The sequence below is a fragment of the Centruroides vittatus genome, unplaced genomic scaffold (genome assembly GCF_030686945.1).
Source record: "Centruroides vittatus isolate TY-2023 unplaced genomic scaffold, ASM3068694v2 contig_391, whole genome shotgun sequence".
In the NCBI taxonomy this organism is placed as follows: Eukaryota; Metazoa; Arthropoda; class Arachnida; order Scorpiones; family Buthidae; genus Centruroides; species Centruroides vittatus.
This window is the reverse complement of record NW_027122207.1, coordinates 760,962-784,959: the sequence shown is the minus strand read 5'-3', so window position 1 is coordinate 784,959 and position 23,998 is coordinate 760,962. Positions and strand designations below refer to the sequence as shown.

The 23,998-nt window shown below is 26.1% G+C and overlaps 1 protein-coding gene across 1 annotated transcript in view; it reads right to left on the bottom strand.

The window, feature by feature from the left end:
- IleRS (Isoleucyl-tRNA synthetase) overlaps positions 1-23,998 on the bottom strand; it is a 74,847-nt gene that overhangs the window by 6,000 nt on the left and 44,849 nt on the right. Inside the window, exons 14-29 of the mRNA XM_067271018.1 lie at positions 22,231-22,304; positions 21,858-22,052; positions 18,368-18,454; positions 18,134-18,217; positions 15,622-15,766; positions 15,066-15,186; positions 13,604-13,695; positions 13,438-13,515; positions 10,648-10,763; positions 10,032-10,134; positions 8,458-8,541; positions 7,913-8,047; positions 6,192-6,350; positions 5,963-6,058; positions 4,259-4,435; positions 3,190-3,332 (exon numbers count right to left, since the gene is read on the bottom strand). Of these exons, the coding sequence (XP_067127119.1) occupies positions 3,190-3,332; positions 4,259-4,435; positions 5,963-6,058; positions 6,192-6,350; positions 7,913-8,047; positions 8,458-8,541; positions 10,032-10,134; positions 10,648-10,763; positions 13,438-13,515; positions 13,604-13,695; positions 15,066-15,186; positions 15,622-15,766; positions 18,134-18,217; positions 18,368-18,454; positions 21,858-22,052; positions 22,231-22,304 (1,889 nt within the window). The remainder of the gene's footprint in view (positions 1-3,189; positions 3,333-4,258; positions 4,436-5,962; positions 6,059-6,191; positions 6,351-7,912; positions 8,048-8,457; positions 8,542-10,031; positions 10,135-10,647; positions 10,764-13,437; positions 13,516-13,603; positions 13,696-15,065; positions 15,187-15,621; positions 15,767-18,133; positions 18,218-18,367; positions 18,455-21,857; positions 22,053-22,230; positions 22,305-23,998) is intronic.

The window sequence follows — 23,998 nt, the reverse complement described above, 5'->3', positions numbered from 1 at the left end:
AAATTAAAAACTAAATTTCTATTAAATAGGTATCCAAAAAGAATAATTAAAAAATCGGAAAGCAAAATTAACAGTAGAAGACAGAAAATAAACAAGACAGTAAGAATAAAGATATAAAAAAATATATAGCTTTCCCTTATATTCATGGCCTCGTTGAACAGATAAACAAGGACCTTAATAAAATAAATATAAAACTTGTTCCAACTTATGAAAAATTGAAAAAAAGAATACAGAAAACTAAGCCTGACATAAGTAACAAAACAGACAAATACAACACAATAAACGTAGTACATGCAATACTACACACGTGAATATCCACAAAAAATTATATAGGTGAAACAAAAAGGAAAGTCGAAACAAGATTGAAAGAACACATTGCCAACTTAAAATACAATAGAATTAATGTTCAGCTTTCTATGAACATTGTACAGTACAAATGCATAATTGTAACATAGATAGAAATGGTGTTAAACTCTTACATAGAGAAAGTAATTGGTATAAGAGGAAATTTAAAGAAAGCTATGAAATAATTAAAATCCAGAAAAATAATATTAACAAAAATGTAAGTACAAAAATTCATAATAATTGGTTAAAATTATTAAAATAATAAAATAAAAATGAATAATTCAAGGAAAGCTAATATGCAAATATAGTTAAGAGGTTCTCGTCCTTATGCAAATGAAATTAAACAGCACTTTGTCATACTGACGTTAGAATGTACTCTATGAGACGTTCAATGTAAGGATGAAAACTTTTAATTAAATAATTTTAATTGTAAATATAACTGTAAAAGTATTCTTATAATGTAATATTTCAACAGTGAATAAGTAATTGTTATGGAATATATACCAGTGACCATAACCTACAAGATAACCGAAAAAAGAATGGTATGTTATATTTGTTATAATGAACTTATTTCAGATAACTAGATTAATTTTTAAGAAATGTTTGGTGTAAGGATAGGGATTCGGGAAACCTTTAAATGTGTTAATTATAAATATATCCTAAAATGTATTTTACAACGAATAGGTAGTTTGTGAGGAGAAGTACAATACCTTTGAAATGTCTGGCGTATAGATACAATATGGTTTATTTACAAAAAAGTTTAAATGTAAGGATAGGTTTAATTGTAAAAATTCTTTTATAAGATATTTTTAAATGTAAAGGTGTTTTAATAATGAAATGTATTCAACAGTGAATATTAAAAGTATAATGTATTTTCAATTGTCATACTACAAGAGATGTAATGGTATGTTATAATTGCCATAATATAAAACTATGTGATATAAAGAACTTATATTTCTATTTTTATTATGTAGCCAACTGAGGAGGGGCTAAGATCCAAAACAAGTCTCAGCAAATATGAAATTCCCGAATAAAAGTTGATGATAAAATTGCCAAATGTCTACACAGGGTGCATAGGAAAGGCCCTTTAACTGGAAAATTCTTGCGAACGGAGAGAGCTACAGCTATGCAAGTGAGGTAACGGTATAGTAAAGCGACTACGCCCGACCTAATGCAAATGACAGCAGTGCCTCTAGTGGCGAAATTTGGAAGATAGGCAGTGCAAAACGAAAACAGATAGAGCAAACTTTCCAATTAGAAAGTTTTAGAGCATCAATTAATTAGTGTGAAATGACATATGGTTCACGCGGATAAGATAAATTGTCGCCTGTATACCCAAAAGTGTCCAAAAGAGATGCATGCCAATTGTCACACAGTGATAACAGGTTAATGTTGAGTATGTTCAAAAACTTGTTATCACTGTGTGACAGTTTGCCTTTCCATTGTTTTTTGTGTGATGTTATCAAACTGTATTGACATAAGTACATATTTTATGCAATAAATTGTGCATATTTCTTCATGCCTATGGCTATTCCTTTCAAATGTCACACAAAATGGCATGCATCACTTTCGGACACTTTTGGGTATACAGGCGACAATTTATCTTATCCATGTGAACCACATGCCATTTCTTTCTAATTAATTGATGCTCTAAAACTTTCTAATTGGGAAGTTTGCTCTATCTGTTTTCGTTTTCAATTTGCACTGCCTATCTTCCAAATTTTGCCACTAGGGGCACTGCTGTCATTTGCATTAGGTCGAGCGTAGTCGCTTTACTATACTGTTACCTCACTTGCATAGCTGTAGTTCTCTCCATTTGCAAAAATTTTCTGGTTAAAGGGACTTTCCTATGCACCCAGTAGTGATAATGAATTAATCAAAGAAAACAAGACATGGTTTTGAATTATACAAAAAGAACTTAATTTTATATACATAAACATCTCAGTCTGATGCTTATATTAAAGCCAAACAATTACCGGATTAAATCAGGCTACATTACTGCTACTGATAATTATTAAACCTTGAGTAATTTGGCACTAGAGGTTGGTGTTAGGCACCATTTCTTATTAAATTTAATAATTATAATTAAATAAATATTTATTAGATTATTTAGAAAATTCTAGGAGAAAAGAATTGGCCTGGAGTGGGACTCGAACTTGTAACTGCTTATCATGTGGATGCATTGCCAGTTACACGACCCGGACATTCGCCTGATGCTCCACGTCGAGTCATATTTAATTTATGTAACCATACTGGTTACTCAAGGCGCTAACTGGAAAATTATTTAATAAATATTAATTTAATTATAATTATTAAATTTAATAAGAAATAGTGCCTAACACCAACCTCTAGTGCCAAATTACTCAAGATTGAATAATTAATAGCAGTAATATACCTCAATTTAATCCAGTAATCACTTGAACTTAAAGTTTTAGGTAATTATGTACATTACAGAAATATGCAATTTTTTTTTCTTATTTTATTTTCAGTATGGATTCTTCCACGAGAAAGATAAGTTGTCCGGAAATACGTGGTGTAGTAACATGACTGAATAATGTTGAAATCAAGTTATGTGGCACAGTTTGTGTGCATCCATCGACCAACATGCAGCTCCAGGACAATGAAAGCTTAAGCAATGGAATCTTGAAGGGCACAGTAAGTAGTCCTACGATTTTTTGTATAGTACTTTATACGCAGGTTGCCTGGAAAAATTTTGTTTTATAAATATGCCTCCTTTTCAAAATAAAATAAGAAAAATAAATACACACATTCCCATAATATATACCTTTTTTCTTTTAAATTAGCAAGATCAAAAACTTTTAAATACAAATAGATGATACAGACCTACATACAGCTGGACCTTTTTCGATGTCATTTGGAGTATCTCCTATCACATTATTATACTCAGATCGTGGCACTTTTGCAGGAACACTAGAATCTACTTCTTCTCTTTTGATTATGACCATTTCCAAACTTGCCCCTTTTATCTAAAAAGCAGATGAAAATAAATTATTTGATTTTTATTAAATAATTTACTTAATATATTTGAATATTTTGAACTGCCAGCCTGATGGTGCCTCAATTGTTTCTAGAGACACATCTGAGACAAGCGTCTAGCCCCTGAACGAACATTAGTTCTAAATTATGCTGCTATAGCAAACAGCACCAGTGGCAGGAACTGGATTTTTGTCAGTTTCACATCATAGTTACAAATTATGAATGCTTTATTCATAATTTTTATTAGTTAAAAATGAACATAAGTTAAATTTTTAGATTACTTATAAATGAGTTTTTCATATGCAACATCAGCCTTTCTGTCTAATCCAAAGAGTAAAATAGAATGTTTACCATTTGTTTATCATACTGTCAATGTCATTGAACTTGTTATATGTTAAATAAATGGAATGTAGTGAGTTTCATTTAAAATATAGTCATAGACAAAGTTTAAACAGTAAGATTTGTGATATACCAGTACAATATTTGTGTTTTCTGTTCATTATTATAAATTATAAATGCTTTGTTCAAAATTATTAGTTAAAAATGAAAATAAAATAAATTTATGAATAGACACCTTGCTTAAAAATGAATTATTCTATAAAAAATTAATATTGTAAGATTATCAGATGAAATTACAAATAAAATAAAATATAGGGAAACTTAAAATTTGATATTCTCCCACTGAGAGAAGGGCTAATTGAACATTCTGTAATAAACATCAAGTGAAACTCGCTAACATAAGCAAATACACCAACAACTGCCGTAAACAATCGGGCTAAATATATCCAAAATTTAGCCCGATTATTTACAGCAGTTGTTGGTGTATTTGAACATTCTGTAATTATAAACATCAAAAATACAATGTGAAAATTATAAATCCAATATAAATTCTGAAAAAATTTTAATAGATAATTACCATAGTGGTTTCTTCTATTATCACAGATGCTGTAGTAGGCACAGGAAAAAATTTCAAAGGAGCTTTCAATGTATTTTCAATAAATGTTTTAAAGGAAGTAACAACTGTTTGAAGTGAATGTTCTGATGGTTGAATTTTAATAAATATTTCAATTGAATCAGAAGGAACAAGATGGCCCTGGAAAAAAAAATTAGTTTCAATTGATAAAACGATGCCTATAAATAATTAATTTGTAATTAAAATTATATTGCTATTAAATATGATTTGATTTATTTTATTGAAGTCTTTTATTGACCAACAATAGTTATTTATTAAAAATATCAGATTTTAAAATCTTAACTTCATTTAAACTTTTTTCCAAATTTATCTATCATAAATGAAAAATTGCTAAATACAGTAAGACCCCGCTTAACGCGGGGATGCGTTCCTAGACAACAAAGCGCTAAGTGAAACAGCGTTAAACGAGACCATTTTAACACAGAGTAAATAGGGATAGGAGAACATGCAACCAAAAAATAAGCAAATTTTATTATAATTTTAAGTTATTTTTATATAAATTTTTGCATAATAATATATGTTAAATAACACATAAACATATGCACACAGAAATGTAAAGTTAATTTTTTGTGACAAAGGTCCTGGCTCTTCTGAAATTCTTGTTTTTTTTGCGATGAAGTCATGTAGTTTCATTGGTCGTTTTCTTTTTCTTTCCTTAAGCAAATGTCAGTAGCAGAAGATCGCATCCAAAATGCCTGGTTTGCTTTGGCATCCTATCAAAATCTGGATCATTCAGTACAGCTTGATCAATGATTTCAGTTATCGTTATCAAACTTTTACTAAGAAAAACTGTAGAGAAATTTTTTGGGTTCTTCATTTTCAGAATCACTATTTTTCAGTTCTACATAAATTTCTTGTTCTGCCAGTTCTTGAAGGTTGTTGTTGGTAAGGCTCTCGCCAGAAACCTGCAGTAACTCCCCAATATCCTGCTCATCTACATCTCCTGTACTGATTAAGTTGATAATTTTGTCAACCTAACGATGCAGTGATAGGCTCTTTTTGATGAGAATTCTTGGATACCTCCAGCCATAACTTCTTCCACACTCCGTTCATGCATTTCTCAGTTAATTCTTGCCAAGCAAAGTCGATATTTCCTATGGCATCCATAACATTAGATTTTTTCCAAAACTGCGCAAAATAAACATAGATTTAAGGGAAGCACAGTGCTATGATGAATTGCCATCTTTTGCTGATTGGTTCGTGTTTGGGAATAATTGTATTATATATGAATCAATGAAATACCGCGTTAATTTGAATCAGTGTAAATTTTGAGCGTTTTTTAGGCATCAAGCAGACCGCATTATATTGAATCAGCATTAAACGAGGCAGCGTTAAGCGGGGTCTTACTGTATACAAATTAACCCCACTGTATCTTGAAAATAAAGTCATAAATCTCTATTTTTTTGTTACATTTTTGGATTTCTCATTGCAATTATTGGAAAATGAAAAGTTTTATCAAAATTCATCAATCAAATTTTGAGAACAAACACAATTCTGTAACTTACAGAATTGCTAATGCTCCACCTCAATTAAAAATATACCTGTACTATAATAATAAAAATATCTTATTACCAACTCAGCAACTGGGAAAATTTACCAATTCTACCAATTACTGCTAAGTATGCAAACGTAGAGAATTGACTTTACCTTTTTCCTTAATTTCTGTATCCTATTTATGACTTCTCTTGCTACTCCTTCATCAACCATAGACTGATCTTGATTAACATTTAATAAGACAAGTACCTATGTAAAGAATAAACAAATTTTTGAAGTATTTTATATCTAAAATTAATAAATCAAAAATAATTTTTAAACTTACACAAACTTAAACTTAAATTTTACAATATATTTTTAAATATTGAATAAATATACTTACATTCTCATCAGCATGAGCCTCATAGCTTTCAGTTAATTTATCAGCCAAATCTCCACTAAAACTATATGATACTCTAATATCACCCTTTTCTAATTTATGACCACAAACTTCTAATTCTTCTCCATTTAAATATTCCTGAAGTTTTTCTTCACTGAGTTCCTGAATTAATTTAGTTTTAAAATTCACTTTGTAGAATTATTAAATTTAATTGATTACATGAAAAGTTTTATTTTAAATACGAATTATTATAATCTTGTTTGAAAATTTAAAATAGAAGTAACAAATACATATTTTTATAAGTATTATTTTGTTAAATTTATCAGTATTTATCTATTTATTTAAAATAGATTTTTTGAAAATCCATTACTGATTCATTAATCTTGTGTAAAGTGATTAATATTTTTATTTTATTTTTAAATAAAAATAGTTCTGAATTTATATTCCTTTTGTATTCCTTAAGCAATTTTATTTTAAAGTGATAAAAATATGTTTAATTTTGTTTATCAAAATTCAATATTTTGATAAACAAAAATCAAACATTATATTTTTTTTTCTAAAAGTAATTTAAAATTTCCAATCATCATTGTTATTTTAAAAATATTTATTAAGAAGCTTCTCAGCTTATTTTATATCTATTAAATGTATTATTATTAATGTTGAATTTATTTAATTTGAGAACTAATCCAAATTAGATTAATTCTAGCTTCAATGCTAAAGTATTTATCAGAACTAACTGTCCATTAATTTACATATTTGCTAAAACAAACAAAATGACTGAACAAATTTTAATTAAAAGTAAATATAATGATTAAAAAAATTTTTAACAAGTTCAGTTAGAAATAAATGAAAAGAGAGCTGAAGTGTTTCTCAGAAAAATTAGCATATCTCTAAAATCTAGAACCAACTGCATAAGTTCTCCCACAACTAGCAAGGGACTCAGTATATGCCTCATTATCTTTATCTCTAGCTGTTGAAATTATTTGCTTCAAATTTAAAATATAAAAAAATAAAACTACTGGGTATCTATCCACTATTAAGCACTTCCATCTGACCTTCCTTTTTCTTATAAAAACTTTTGTTTAACATCATACATTACCTTCAGCCATTTATAGATTAACATTTTAAAAACATAACCAGCTTTGAAAATATTAATCCATGTTGAGAGCAGTGCCAAAACTAGGCAAGTGCAACAGGTACATAGACATAGAACCCAAAATAAAGGGAAGTCTCAAAATAAAAGTAATAAAAAAAAAATTATCAGATATACCATAATAATATGTTCATTTATAATATATCTGAATGATCTTGTATATTTATTGTGTACACAAAAATTACTTATAAACAGTTGTTATATCATATTTGTTTTATTCCACACACAAGGAAAATGAAAAGCTAGTTTTAACACTCATTGAGATCCTTCTTAAAGATTGTAAGTTAAAATTTCTGTTTCAATAAATAAAAATAAAAATTTCTTGGAATTTGTAGAACTTAACTACAATAAAAATAGTTCCTTTTATTAATTTATTTTATGTACTATCAATATTTTCAAATAATACAATTAAAAAAACCAGTTAAAAACAGTTCTCTCAGAATTTATCAGAAACCAACTCTGGTGAAAACTTAAGAAAACATTTACAACTACAGTATTTACATAGAAAATTATCATATAATAATTTAAAAGTTTAAATCTTTTACATTTTAATTCAGTAAACTTTACTCACTCGGATAGCTTGAACTACAACTTTTGACGCTGCTCTAAGTCTTATTCCAAGAGCCTTAATATCTGGTTCTGCTTTTACACGAACACCATATTTTTGTTTATCTGTAGTAACAGTTAACGTTCTAATATTCAGTTCCTAAAAGAAAAACATTCTATTTTACACTGACTTAATCATTTTGGTTAGAAAATATTGTCACATTATGTAATAAATTTTTATCCTTATAATTTGGGATTTGATTCTGTTGTTATAATTTTTGTGTTCTACATAAAATTATAACAAAAAAACTAAATGTTTTACTCTAACATTAATTAAATGATAGGAAGAAAATTTTAAAATACAGACTGTAAAGATAAATTATTTGTACTAAGTTTATTAAGTATTTAGGGCTAGAATCCCATTATAGGGGCAAAATATTTAATACATTAGCATTTTACAATCAAAACAATGTAATATAGTTAATTATATTTAGGATAAAAAAATAATTTAATACTATTAATTCTTGTTTACTCTTTGATCACAATTTGTACTAAATTTTAAAATTTTACCTCTAATATATATTTCTGCAAAGAAAGTACATCATCAAGATATTCTTGATTTTCATTAATTACTATCAGTTCAGGAAGAGGATACTAAAAAATGAAATAAAACAGAATAAAATCATTTATCTAATATTTTTTCATATTCTTACATTTATATTCTAAATATAATATGCAACAATACAAACTTGTTTGTTATTTGTATTTTCTTGATAAAATATATTTATAAGTTTGGTAAGCCTGAAAATCTTATAAAACTTTAAACTTGTTACTCATTTGTGAGTTTTAGGTTTAGAATATAATGTTATAAACATATTAATTATTATATTATTATAATTTTTTATTTTTAGTTCCAATAAAGTGCAATTTTTCAATTAAAAACAAATTACTCATAACCTATTTTCTACAAACCAACAATTTAATGTGTGCAATATGAGATTTACAGAATCAAAATCCCTGCATATTTTTCCTGGCTTTAATATTTACATGTATATTATTTGAGTATACATTTGGTAAGCTATTTCAAACAATAAAAAATTTCCAAAATTTTTTGTTATTAGTCAATCTTTACTTCAAGAACATTTCCAAATAAAACATACAATTTTCTTATTCCATCTTTCTAATATGTCTTAGTATATCAATTAACATTCTATATAATTATAACAGCTGCAACAAGTATAATTAAGGTCATAATACATGCATTAATAATAAGAAACAAACAGAACAACTTTGAATTAGTTACCATTTAATAAATCCAAATGGTAAATATCAAGAAAAATAATGGATATTATTTTGAATCTACTATTTTGTTACAATGTAAATACTAATAAAACTATTTCCATTTCTGCTGAAAACAAAAAGTAAATTTCTAACTAAAAAAATTCAAATTAAAAATTTTAATATTATAGCCTATAAAAATGACTTAATTTTATAACTTAACCGTACACAATACATACACATACAAACATACACATATATTGAAATTTATAAAATAAATCTTATAAAAAAACTAAGACAAGTTTCTTGATAAATATAGTTTATCAATCATAATTAAGAGTAAAAGAAAATAAATAATTGTATTTGTAAAGTAAATTAAATAATTTACATTAAAAAACAAATTGCCTTGCTATGTAGTTTAAGGAATCACTTTTAATTTTATACTCTTGATTAAATTTTTTTAGATAGTCTCGTCTCATCATCAGATCAAATAAGCCAATTCAAAACCAAATCCATCTTGGTTTTTGAATCTCCCTTATTTGATCTGATAATGGGATGAGAATATCTCAAAAAAAAAAAAAAAAATTTAATCAAAAGTATTCCTTAAAAAATAAAAAATGATTCCTTAGACTACATAGTGAAGTAAGTTGTTTTTTATTAATGGAGTGGACAGTTTCAAAAGAGTTAAATGATTGACTTTACATTATCTTTATATTGCTAAATAATTGTTTTTAGAATAGTAATAGAATCATAAATTTGTAATTTTTATTTAATGGCATTAAAAATAATCATATTTAAAACATGGCATATCATATTATATTAATAATAATAATAATAATAATAATAATAGATAATAGAAATCTTACTTTAATTGGTAAAGTTCTTCGATCTCGCAGCAGCCTGCCTAATTCAATAACTGCTTGCATCCTAGACACTTTCCTTTCAACTTCTATATTTATAAGACTCTCTCTGTAATTATATTATTAAATCATATTGTAATTCCAATTAATAAAATACTTTTTTTTATCTATTACTAATAAAAAAAAAAAGATAAAATAAATGATATAAATAAGGCCAAAACAATGACAGAGAATAAAATACAAGATATGAGATGAACTGTTACTACAGTTCATCGTATATCTTTTGAATGAATAATCCATTCTCTGCAAAATTTCCCATTAACATGCATACTTAAATCAAAGACTAATTTATATATTAGCACATGACACTAAATTCTGTATGGTATGTTTAATTTCTAAAAAATAGTAATTCTGACTATATGATTAGAAAAATATTTTCCAATGTTATTGAAACAAATTAATTTTGATTACATCTTTGATTTAGGCAATATTTAATTATTTCATTTAGTCACCCATTCATGTTATCTCATATATGATACAACAGAGCACAATGCATAAGTGAGGTTGCAATAAAACATGTAAACTGATGAGCACCAAAATTACAACTTTAAGACATACTTACTGAGATTCTGGAAAGTTGAGATAGTGAACACTCTCATTTGATTCTGACGTATTTTCAGTAATTAGATGCCTGAGATTTTGATACATTAATTCAGTTAAAAAAGGAGTGAATGGTGCCTAAAAATAATTTGTAAAATCCTTATAAGTAAATTCTAAACAGACATGTAAAATTTATTATTTTAAAAATTTTAAATTTCAGATTTATGATTAATAATGAAGTTATTATTAATTGATTTGTCAATATGACAACATATTAAATCTATACTGTCAGCTGAAGTTCCCCCATTATAAGTGGACTTAAATTATATTACAGTCACAAGCATGGATGCAGAATAGGGAACAATGCTCAAGCATAAGCTACCCGCAACAAATTTAGGGTCCAAATCAGACTCAAATTCAGATTTTTCAAAGCAATAGATTGACATCTTACCATGCTGCCATCTGATCAACACTAAGGATAGATCATAATTTCTGTATATTTAACAGGTACATTAATAAAGCAATATATAAAAATTTTCATAATAATTTAAAATTTTTATAAGGAAAGGATTTTTGTCTTTTGATAAAGAGAACTATTTGATTAAAAAAATTAAATTAAATAGAATTTAAAAAAGCACTGGAATATTGCATTTAATATAAAAACAATTTTTAATTATTATATTAATTTTTGAAGATATTTTTTTAAAAATCATATCAGCAAAAAAACAGGGTTCCCACTCAAATTTTTCTTTTAAATTCTATGACTTCCTCTAACCAACTTTGTACAAATTCCCTGACCTTCATATCCCTTACAGTATCGCACATTGACAAAATAAAACAGCATTTAACTTACTATGCACATAAGCTTGCTTCTCCAACTTTTTAGTTAGTTATTTTTTCTAATTAACAGTTATATATTTTTTTTATAATTGCCAAATTATTAAAACTAAAAATAAATTGTTTTATCAAATTAAAATGGTTTATCCTGTTATTAATCCACAACCATACATCTATGTGGCTTTAAAAAATGGAAAAAAAGCTGTTATTTATTTATTATTCATTCACAAATTCTGTATAATTCATGTACAAAAGTATATATTTGTTAAATTTAGCCCGTAATAAATTTACTGAACTTTATAAAATACTAATAAACAGAAAAATAAATCAAAAACTTTTGTTACACAATCAAAATTATTAAAATTAAAATGACACATAATAACATTCAAATTAAATTTATTTATCATTTTTTGTACTTTGTAAAATTTTGGGGAAATTTTGTGTATGCTTGAGAGAAATTTTGGGTCCTGAAAATATTCTGCATCCTTCTGCATAAGTTATATTGCATCACATTACTTCTTACTGTCTGCAGATGACTACACTTGGTCAAGGATATCGTCAACAAAAAAAAATTGACAAGGCAGTCAAGGAGACTAATTTTCTGATTTTTTGTGACTTTTTGACGAATTTCTTGACTTTCCATGACTATCTGAATACTAATGAAAATCCCTGATTTTTCCTGACTTTCCAGGTGAGTAGGAACCCTGAAAATAGCAATTCTAACATAATTAACACCAATATAATTTATTATTATTTTGCATTCTTAGTTTTTTGTATTTTATTTCATACTTTAACTATCAAATAACGTTTTTTTTTATCTATTCTGCTTTCCTAAACATAATTATAATAACATTTGTTTTTTTTTCTTTTAGAAATAATCTAATTAATTAGAAAACTACTTTAAAAGTTTTGTGACTTGTCAATTAATTGGCATTAAATTTAAAAATAACTTTATAAATTTTGTTAAAATATTAAGAGCAGTTTAATTTTTTTAGTCAACATTTTTAAATACAGGATGATCATAAACATAGTATCCCTATTCAGCACTGTCTTGGAATATGTAACAGTCCAAACACAATGTTGCAAAAACAAATTTTGTATGCTGACATTTCAGAACATGCAAGAGGTTTCTGCAGAAGAAAAATTTTGTTCCAAACTGATCACTACAAAACTTCACTAAAAGCATTGCAAGTGTCTAAAAACATCTATCAAATGCATAATGTATGTTACCAGTGTTTTCCAGTATAAAACTGTCCATAGTGAATGGAATTCCATTCATATTATGGCAGATCAGCTGCAATGGTAATGATACTGCCAGGACACTTTTCTTTGTAATGGTATTTTAAATGGTAACACTAGGAATGTGCTTTGAAATTTCCAAAACAAATTATGCAAAGAGTCTTTAACATCAGTCACTGAATTACATATCCTGTAGTGGTGAGTTTTGAAACTAAATTTTCCCCTCAAAAATCTTTTCTGCGTATCTTGAAATGTTAGAACACAAAATTTGTTAGTATTTGGATTGCACATCCCTTCAGACAGTGTTGAATAAGGATTCTTTAATATGACCATCCTGTATACTATTGTAAGATATCTTATAATTAACAATCAATTTGTTAATTTTTTTATATAATTTATTTTATTTGATTACAAACAATGTTATAATAAATAGTGGTTACAATCTACTTCTATATAAGAATAAAAAGAATTAATATACATACAGTCACAACTAAAGCATTATTCAAATTAAAATCTTAGCAAATAAATAACAATTTTTGTAACAAACTGTTGTTTTATTGACAAATTAATTACTGGAAATTGAAAATAGATATGACAATTCAGTAAAAGCAGCACTCATAACATTGAATATCATCTAGTATCAAATTTGTTATTCAGTAAAGATTCTTAAATTAATTACATTACTTAACAATTTAATATCAGAATCACACTAAATAACTGTCAGAGATATGCTTACCATCATACGTATCATTGTATATAAAACAACCAGTAAAGTATCTAATGCCATTCTGCAATCTTCTTTTCCTCCTTCACCCTATTTTAAAATAATTATACTAAAAACTTTTGAAATATTTTAATTATTATTAGAAAAAAATTAAAAATACTTGTTTAAATAAACTAACCTTAAGTCTCTTCCTATTCATTCGAACATACCAATTTGTCAAATGATCCACAAATTTTACTAATCGAGGTAAAACTGTATACAGCTTATAAGCTATAAATATTCATAATAAATTTTAAAAATTGTAAACAATTTACTAAATAAATTAAAAAAATAATTTAAATTTAATGAAGTGATACAAACCAAATAATTTAATTTTAATAATGTTTTAAATTATACATGTATTTTATGAATTATTAATTATATATACCAGTACATCAATGAGTACAGTGATCATAAATTTTAATGTACTTTCTTTAATTTCAAGAAATATAATACCACTTGCATTAAAAAATAAAGTTAAACTATTCTAATTCATTAATTACTCATATTCGTTTTTTCTAAGTAAAAATTTAAAATATCTAACCTTTTTTAAATATTTCACTAAAAGCACAGATTCACTACTGAAAATATTTTTTCAAATGAATAATTTATTAATTTTTTAAACTTCTATTGGGATATACAGTACATAAAAGACCTATTTTGATAACACAAGTATACAGATTTAGCCAATTTGTATAGGGATTCAACAAATGAATAATTTATTAAATGGCTAACATCAATACATAATACAGGGTGACAATAATTAACCCGAAAATAAAATAAAATATAAAATTTTTTCATAATTAACTTATCTTTCATTTAAATTACAAGCATCTATACTATTGAAAAATTAAAACTTAAGAAAACCAAATATTTATGTCAAATGATAACACTGGATTCATTATTGTGCTATAACCTATCTAGTTAAATATATAGATATTATATAATTTGGACTAAAGACAAAAGATTAAGTTGCCATCTTGTATTAAATTTAATAATTAAAAAATTAAAATTAAATTAATTGATTTAAAATATTTTGAAAAACATGATCAATCCAGAATAAGGTTCAAAGTCACAATTTCTGCTCACAATGCAGATGCACTGCTAATTAATTACCTGGACTTCCATATAATCTTTGCTTTCGGACCAATTAATTTGGAAGATATAACCATATAGGTCACTCTCTGTGCCAGTCAAAGGCAGAGAGAGTAACAAGATGAAAATGTAATCACCTATCTTTAGTCCAAATTACATATCTATATATTTTAACCAGATTACAGCCAGATATTTGAATTTGGCATTATAATTTGATTATTAGCAGTAAATAAACACTTACATATGAAGAATTTTAAATAATCATAGAAACCCATTTTCAATTATTAATTAAATGTTTTAGAAATAAATTAATGTAAAATTTGACAAACAACAACTTATTAAATTATAACTGAGATAAATAAACTTCTAAAGGTACCATATTAATTTTAATAAATAATGTAATTAATTTACAAGTCTAGAGAATAACAATGATATAAACTTTGCAAATAAAATTTATTTTAAATGACTAATTTTATTGAAAAAACAAAATTATTAATCATATCTACCTGCCATTTCCTTCTTCACAAATAAAACTAAGCTTTGCGTAAATGACAATATCCATTGATCCATAAAATTATTTGATTTTGTAGATGAAATTTCATCATATCTAAACTGTATATCCCATTCCTAAAATCAATAATAATAATATTCTGTTAGAAATTATGATTTAAATTATTATTTAATAAAGAGTTAATTTTCCAACATTATAATTAAAAAAATATCTATTTATTTAAAATAAAGTATAATTAATGTAAAATAAACTGCTTAGGATTAAAGAATGTGATTACTATTTTCGTTGTTCTGTGAACTTTTTTACTATTTCATAACTTTTTACAAAAATTAAAACAGACTTTTAATAAAATATAATTCTGTTTATAGATAGTTTCTTAACATTAAACATTAGATTATATAAAGAAAATAGATATCAACACTGAAAGTATTAATCTTTACTAAATGTTTCTATTTCAAACACTTCCAATTTACTTTTAGCTATAAATAGTTAATCAGTTATTATTAGTAAATGTATATTTCATTTTAAAAAACATAAATTTCACAACAAACCTTTTCAAACAATTCAACATTCTGCACTAAAAACCTATATGCATTATACCATGGTAAGAAAACATCTTTTAAAATATCTCTTACACCTTCTTCTCGAAATCGCAAATTCTCAGCTCTGACAACAGGAGAATTTATTAAATATAATCTGAAAAATATAAATACTGTTACTATTCTTTGAAGTTACTAAATAATTAAATAATTTGTTAATTATCAGCAAATTCTTAACAAGTATAGTTAAAATTTTGCATTATTATTTCATAAATTTGTAGGTTTATCTTTATATATTTAAATAAATTTATTTGCTCTAAATTATTAATGTCTTAAGCCTGGACTCCACATTACCTGAAAACAGAAACTCAAAAACAGAACTGAAACATAGAGTTTTCGTTTTAACTTGACTTCACTAGCACCAAAATGAACGTTACGTGGAAATGCGCCATCTGTTGATCAGTTCTATAACTGTCATAAAGAGTTAAACACGCTATGGATTTTGCCATGCTTTCTCTGCATTTTTAGCCATGAAATTGTTAATGTTTAAATTATTTACATTTTTTGTCATATAGACATCTGTATTTTCTAACTTCTTCGATGAATAATTCCAAATCTATTTGTTTCCTCGTCCTTTTCGCTACACTTTCTGCCATTACGACAATCAAACTACACGTGACTAATGCATGTGACTATATGTCACAAATCCTTGTGTTTTTATTGGTTGCAGTACGACAGAAGCGCGGAACAAAAACAGAAAAAGTTAAATAATTTTTAACTCTGCTTTCAGTCTTGTTTCTGTCCAACTGAACGTTTCAAAACTGAAAGTTTCGTTAGTTTGGCTTTCAGTTTTACGATTATGTCATGGATTCTGGTAATGTGGAGTCTAGGCTTTAAATATATTTTAGAATACAAATTGCTATATCATTTTTGTGTAGTAAATTGAAGTAACCTTTTGGTGTTAGTATTGAATGTTCTCCCAGTTTTAAAAGAATATATTATTACAACTTTCTTACTCTAAGTGATGTAATAAAAAAGTTTATAATTAGATATTAACGTAGGCTGGCAGATTGATAAAAGCAATCACTAATGACCATTAAATAAACAAACGAAAAAAATAATTTACACGAATCTTTCTGAAACTAAGAATTCTTGCCCAAGTAAAAAAGATATATAGAAACTGTTTGTTTTTTACCTTGATTTCAACATTGATGAAAACAATAGAAACAATTAGAACAGACTCAACACAATATGTAAAACACTTAAAAAAAACTGTGGGCTAACATTGATAACATAAATAAGATTTAAATGCTTTGAATTTGATTGAAAGTACCTCCCATAGTCAAAATCTTGTTAGTTTATCAAGTTGTTATTGCTATTGTACAAGTGGGAACAGCAAACCAAATGTATCTCAGCTTAAAAAGTCTATTGTGCACCCAAGAAATTACTTCAGATGTCTAATCTCTTTAAAAGACAGCAGTCCTCTGAAAAAAAACTGAGGGACATCAATAGAGCTCTAAAATGAGAGAACCCAGATGAACAAGTTTGCCTGAGAATATGAACACTCATAAGATGCAGGAATCTCCTCCATAGAACCACAGAGCAGTGAAAGGACTGAGGTGAAAATATCAGTCCAGCACAAATGTAACCATCTCATAATACTTAATAATAAAGTATGCTGAAACCTTTGCTTAATTGTTCAAGTTTTCCAAGAGTCCAGAAAGGTTGAAACAACTCTTATGGTTTTTCCAAGTCCAATAAAATATAATAAGAACACTATTTAGCTTTCAGAATTTCAAATAATAAAATGGACTAAAGCTAAATTTGAAATATCTTTCCCAAATCATAAAAACATTAAAATATTTTTCTTTTTTTTTTACTTTTCAAAAAGAACAAAAAAATTCTGAATTCTTCAAGAACCACAACAATTTGAAACTTTTAATATTTAGTTTATTTAATTTATCTTGTATTTAATACTTTATCATATTCATTAGGTATTATTATTTTATTTAGAAGTTTCATGATTTTGAAATATTATAAATTTTCTTAAGAAGGCAGAGCTAATCCTAAATCATAAAATCATAATTTTACAAATATTGATTGAAAATGAAACTAAGAATATTTTTAAAAATTGAAATAAAAATTGTTATCTAACAGTAACCTAGATATCAACAATTTCAATATTTTCTTTAACAAAACAAATATAGCTTTTCAAATGTTACCTTTCAATATGTTATCTTTGGAAACAAAAACCTTACAAATGAAAATAACTTTATAAAACTTATTTGAGGGAAAAAATAACTAAACAATTATTATTAATATAAAGAAATTCACTTTAAAAACCTTTGAAAAAACATTAAAAATTAATTATTTTTTAACTAATCTTCTTGTAAAGAAAACTTTTTACTTATTTATCAATTTTTAAGTATTATATTAGCAACAGATATAAATTTTGTATCTGAAAAATTATACATCTAATTTATACAAGCCATCTAATTTTTAATATAATAAATAAAATTCAAACCTTAATGCATCAGCACCATATTTATTGATAATTTCTACTGGATCTGGATAATTCTTCTTTCTTTTACTCATTTTTTGCCCATCACTATCAATAATATATCAAAAATTAATCACTTAAAAGTTTTTGAAATGTATATAATTACACAAAACATAAATTATAACAGAAATTAGAGACTACCATCATAATTATTGTTAATATGTTAATTGTATATTAAATACAGATTGGAAAAATTACCTTGCTAAGACTAATCCATTACTGATTAAATTTTTGAAAGGTGGTTTTCCAAAAAGTGCAGTAGACAATACAAGAAGAGTATAAAACCTATTTAAAAATAATTATTATATTTATTATTATCTGGACTATAAATAAAGTTTTCTTTGAAATAATTTGCTAGCAAATAAATGCATTATCTTTGGATGCAAAAATCTTACAAATTATTAAAAAAATAAGAAGGGAAAAAATATTAATATACGCAATCTCATATCTAAATAAAGTTTTTTTAAATTAATAAATTAATTTTATCTCAAATAGTATATAGCATAGCTAATGACATAATTACCTTAACTTTGCATTTGTATTTATATCATAGACAAGAAATCAATAAAAATTAACAAACTTGTTCTCGGCTGTAAAATAATTCTTTGTGAATACATACAATATATTTTTATTCATAAAAGTGCATTAATGCCATAACCGAAGGTTTGGATAGCCTTTTTTGAAATATGCCAGGTGACACTATATGAACTTCATAGCAGGCACATTGAAGAGTAATGCTCATACTTGGCTATTTTTATATATGTTTTACACATGTATCTTTATATTTTAATTTATTCATAACTTCAAAGGTCTGGCTATAAACATTTGAAATATTTATTCTACTATAGAATGTTTTAAAAATTTTTGTTCTATTTAAATGCAACTGACATTCGATTTGTATTTTTTCCCAAGGAAAATTGGGAAAAAATACAAATCTCAGACTTTTAGTAGTATATAGATTATCCCGGATTTATTAATTTTTTACATTTGTTTTATTTTTAAAGATGATGATAATAATACTTGTAATAATAATAATAAAACAGAATATTAACAAATCTAATTGTACCACTATTAATACTACAGAATATACTAGAAAATGGATATAGTTTTCTGTTCTGTATTATGAAAACACTTACAATACTTTTTGTAAATTAATTCATTATAGTTAAATCTGGAATTGGCATTGTAATTATATATATGTTACAGTCAAAACCCATTTTTAGTTAGAACACGTTTTAACTAGTTGAAACTAGTTTATACTGGATGTCTTTGTTAAAACCCGTTTTGTCTAGTTAAAATTAGTTTTAACTCAAATTCATTTTTGACTAGAGGTAAATCCTAGTTTTAACTGGACAAAACGGGTTTTAACAAAGACATCCAGTATAAACTAGTTTCAACTAGTTAAAATGCATCCTAACTAAAAACTGGTTTTGACTGCAACATATAGAGTGATTTGGGGTAAGATGGTAAGCGGGGAAAGATGCCTACTTTTTGATATTTTCAAATGGTGACGTCAGATATTGTCATGTGTTTGTATGATGAATCTTTGGGCCAATATTGAGTGCGGAAAGTTGTAGTTGGCTACCATTACGTCATTTTCTACATCTGAGAAGAATAAAAGCAATATAAGAACGAAGTTTTTGTTGTGAAATGTTTCTAGAATCATTTTAAAGCTAAAAGTTAAAATAGAATTTATTAAAAATTAACAGTTAATGTGTGATGTAGTTAAGGTTCTAAAGTTTCCATTGTGAGCTACCACCGATCCCGATTGGACATGCTGGAACACGTGACTCCACTAGGCATCTTACCCTGACAGATGGGAAAGATGCCAGATTTTTCTTGGGGTAACATGCCTATTTTTTGTTAATTGAATTCCAATATGCCTATTTTTAATAAATTTTTGTTTTCTCGTTTTATTGCAGGATATGCATAGAAATTATATAAGGACTTCTCAAAAAGGTTTTTGGACTGAAAAAAGCTTTCAGCTAGCTATAGAGCACGTTAGAATGGGCGGAAACTTAACAATACTTTTATACTGTGCTGTTATACTTACTATGAAGTACTTTGTACTACATATGCAATAAATTAAATTTGGTTAAGATATTCGAAAATTAATTTTATGCAATTATATTTGTTATCTTACCCTAATGGCATTTGGCATCTCACTCGGATACTTGGGGTGAGATGCCTAAAATGCCAGACAGTAAAAAAGTCATCATTGCAAACACAATATACAATTATATTTCATATACTCCAAAGTTTTATTTGAAAAACATGTTCAAGAATATGATATTTTTGTTAGAGGTCTCCAAAACCTAAATTATTGCTATAATTTTCTTCATAAGCAAAATGTTAGGCACCTTCCCCCAAATCACTATACATAACTTTATTTATTTCCCCCAAACATATTTATGTAGCTAAAATTAGTTTTAACTAATGTTAAAAGTTAAAACTAGTTTTATCTAAAATCAAAACATGTACAGCAGTAAATTAACTAGACAAAACCCGTTTTGTCTAGTTAAAACTAGAGTTTACTGCTAGTCAAAAATGAATTTGAGTTAAAACTAGTTTTAACTAGACAAAACTGGTTTTAACAAAGACATCCAATATAAACTAGTTTCAACTAGTTTAAATGCATTCTAACTAAAAACAGGTTTTGACTGTAACATATATAATTACAAACACAATCACTTCAATTTTAATAGAATTCCGTCTCTATTTTGTCAGACCTTTTTAAAGCATAACAATAAAAATAAAAACAAAACTGTTATAATCATTCCATAAATTTACTGAATTATTTTACATAACATGTAGAAAGAATAAATATACACATATTTGTTTTAAAGAAAATATTGGAATACAAATTTACTCCTAAAGCTTTCTCAAGCTTCCCAGAAAAATTTTAAGTATTAAATAAATCTTTTGTTGTCAACTTGGAATGTTTAATCATCTAACAAACATTTCTTATTTCAAAAGTGGAGTAAAGCAGTGATGTAAATACAACCATTTTAAACATCCATTTTTACAGGTTCCATATATTTTTGAATTTATTGAATAATAAATAATTTGCTTCATTTCATTTATCCAGAAACATTCCATATATTATTCTATACAATCTGTTTCATCTACAATCTACTAAATAACAATAACAAAGAGTAATTAAAAATTCTCAGTTTATGTTAATATCTTTATTAGTTTTCAGTAATATTTTTGTTCCTCAATCAATAATTTTAAATTACTGCACTCAAATTCTATACAAAACATGCTTCCAATTGTTAAAATTAAGATATAAAAGATATTAAAATTGTTCATTTTAATATCTTTTAATTTCATAAATTTAGAACCCGTGAATTATACTGTTTTAGAATCAAATAGATGATAATGATAATATATTATTATTTTTACTGTATAAGAATCTCAGATTGTGTCCAGTATCAATCTCACAGGTAGGTCCAAGAACCAAGCCTATTAGACCAGTATGAAACCTTAAACAGTTCGGAGGAATTTTCTGACAATATGACAAGTTGCAAGAATGGCAGCTTTTTTTATAAATTTGAGTGAATTATTATTATTATAGTAACAATAAAAGCAAAAGGTTTGAATATCTCTCTAAAATTGTGTTTACTTATGTAAATGTATTTTTAAAATAATTCAAGATAATAAAATAATTTACTAAAGTTGCAATTACCATCCTCTAGTTTGATCTACTCCTTCTGCTATAAAATCAGCTGGAAAATTTTCTTCAAATTCTTTTTTATTTTCAAAAGGATAATGCACTTGGGCATAAGGCATACTTCCACTTTCAAACCAACAGTCAAATACTTCTGATATGCGACGAAGTACTCCCTTATTCATTTTTGATGGAATTGTAAGTTTATCAACTCTATAAACATTAAATTTTGTTACATTATTGAAAGTAATATTTCATTAGTAATTACTTTAATAACTAAAGAAATAAAAAGTTTAAATTAAAAATAAAGAAACTTTATATAAAATAATAAAATTTACAAAAATCAACAAGAAAATATTTGTTGTTATTAAAAAAACTAATAATTTCTCACGTTTCTCTATGAAGATCATTTACTTTTTGACCACTTAACTTCTCAAGTTCACTTATAGAACCCACACAAACAATCTAAAAATTTAATAAATGTAAATTGTTAGTTACTTTTGCTGAACTCAATAAATAATTTCTATGATAAATATAGAGAATTTTTAATGTTAAGTATATTTGAATAATTGGATATAAAGAAGTATTCTTGATTTTTCAGACATTTTTCAATTCAATTCAATTCAAATTTATTAACGTAATTTGGAAAAATTCCAGTTACAAGGGGTGCGTTAGGTTACAAATATTAATAAATATATTATAACCTCCGACAATAAATAATTGTTATGTAAGTTACTTCTATTCCTAAAATTTAGTCAGACCATAACAATAATAAACAAAAAATTAGAACAACAACCAAAACTAAATATATGTATCATTTATTTAAGCTCTCCACCGTTTTAATATATTTAATAATGAACTGATAAATTCTAATAATCATAGTTGGACCCATCTGAAATATTTTTTTATAGAATTCTTGCATAGACTTGATAGCTGACAAAGACAAAATTCCCGACTGTTCCCTAAGTTTGGAACAACCTTTACATAAACTAATTATATGGTATACCGAAATTTGGTCTTTACATAACTTACATTGTTTATTCCTAATAGCCACAAAATTTCCTTCAACTGTAATATAAAAACTATTTAATCTGATCTGCATATAAAATCTTTTCATCCCGAATGGTATTTTATAATGAATATAATTACTTGCTGGCGTAAAATTTAGATTAACTATATACCATGGGTGAAATTTTGACTCCTGTAGATTTTTCATCTCACGAACAATTGACTCGTTGTACATATTCTCCACCAATAAAAAAATTCCATAATTCCAGTCCGTTTCTGAACCGTTAAATAATAAATGGGACAAACCATAATTTGCCAATTTGATCCTGAGTTTGTTATACCAATTATTTTGATAGTTCTTTTTGTTCTCAGCCAAGGTTTTTAAAACTTTTAATATCATAACAACTTAAATATTCTCACTAGTTAACAATCTCTTCAGAAATTTCATAATCCTAATTATCAAGTACGGCTCTAATAACATCCGATTTGTATCATGACGGATCGCATACCCCGGCACTGCTTTGTCTAATCCATAAATTTTTCTTATAAATTGTAATTGAATTTTTTCAAAGTAAGATAACCAGTCCAGACCCCATAATGGTAGAGCATAACAAATAGAATTGATAACCAGTGCTGAAAACAGACGAAACTGCATTTGAATAGAATTTGTTTTCATTTTAACAAATAAACCAATTAAACTATTAATTATTCTATATGCTTTAACCTTCATCCGCTGAAAGTGTTTTCCGAAAGACAACGTTGAAGTGATAAGAACCCCCCAGATATAATACTTCCTCAGTTACTTTCAATTTTTCACTCACCAAATAAAAGTCATGGTCTTTCCTCGCCAGCTTACCTCCCTTTCGAAACACAACAATATGGGACTTATTCGGGTTGATCTTCAATCCCATTTTCGAAAAGTATCTCTCAGTTAAATTTAATTTTCTTTGAAGACCTATTTTTGTTGGTAAAATCAATACCACATCATCGGCGTATTGAATTGAATGTACTATCATATTATCCTTAATAATAATACCATCCTCCTCCTTCATAAATTGATTATCTAAGTCATATATCATAAAATTGAATAAATAGGGTGATAACGGATCACCCTGTAGTAAACCGCCACTTATTTCGAACGAAGGATAAGT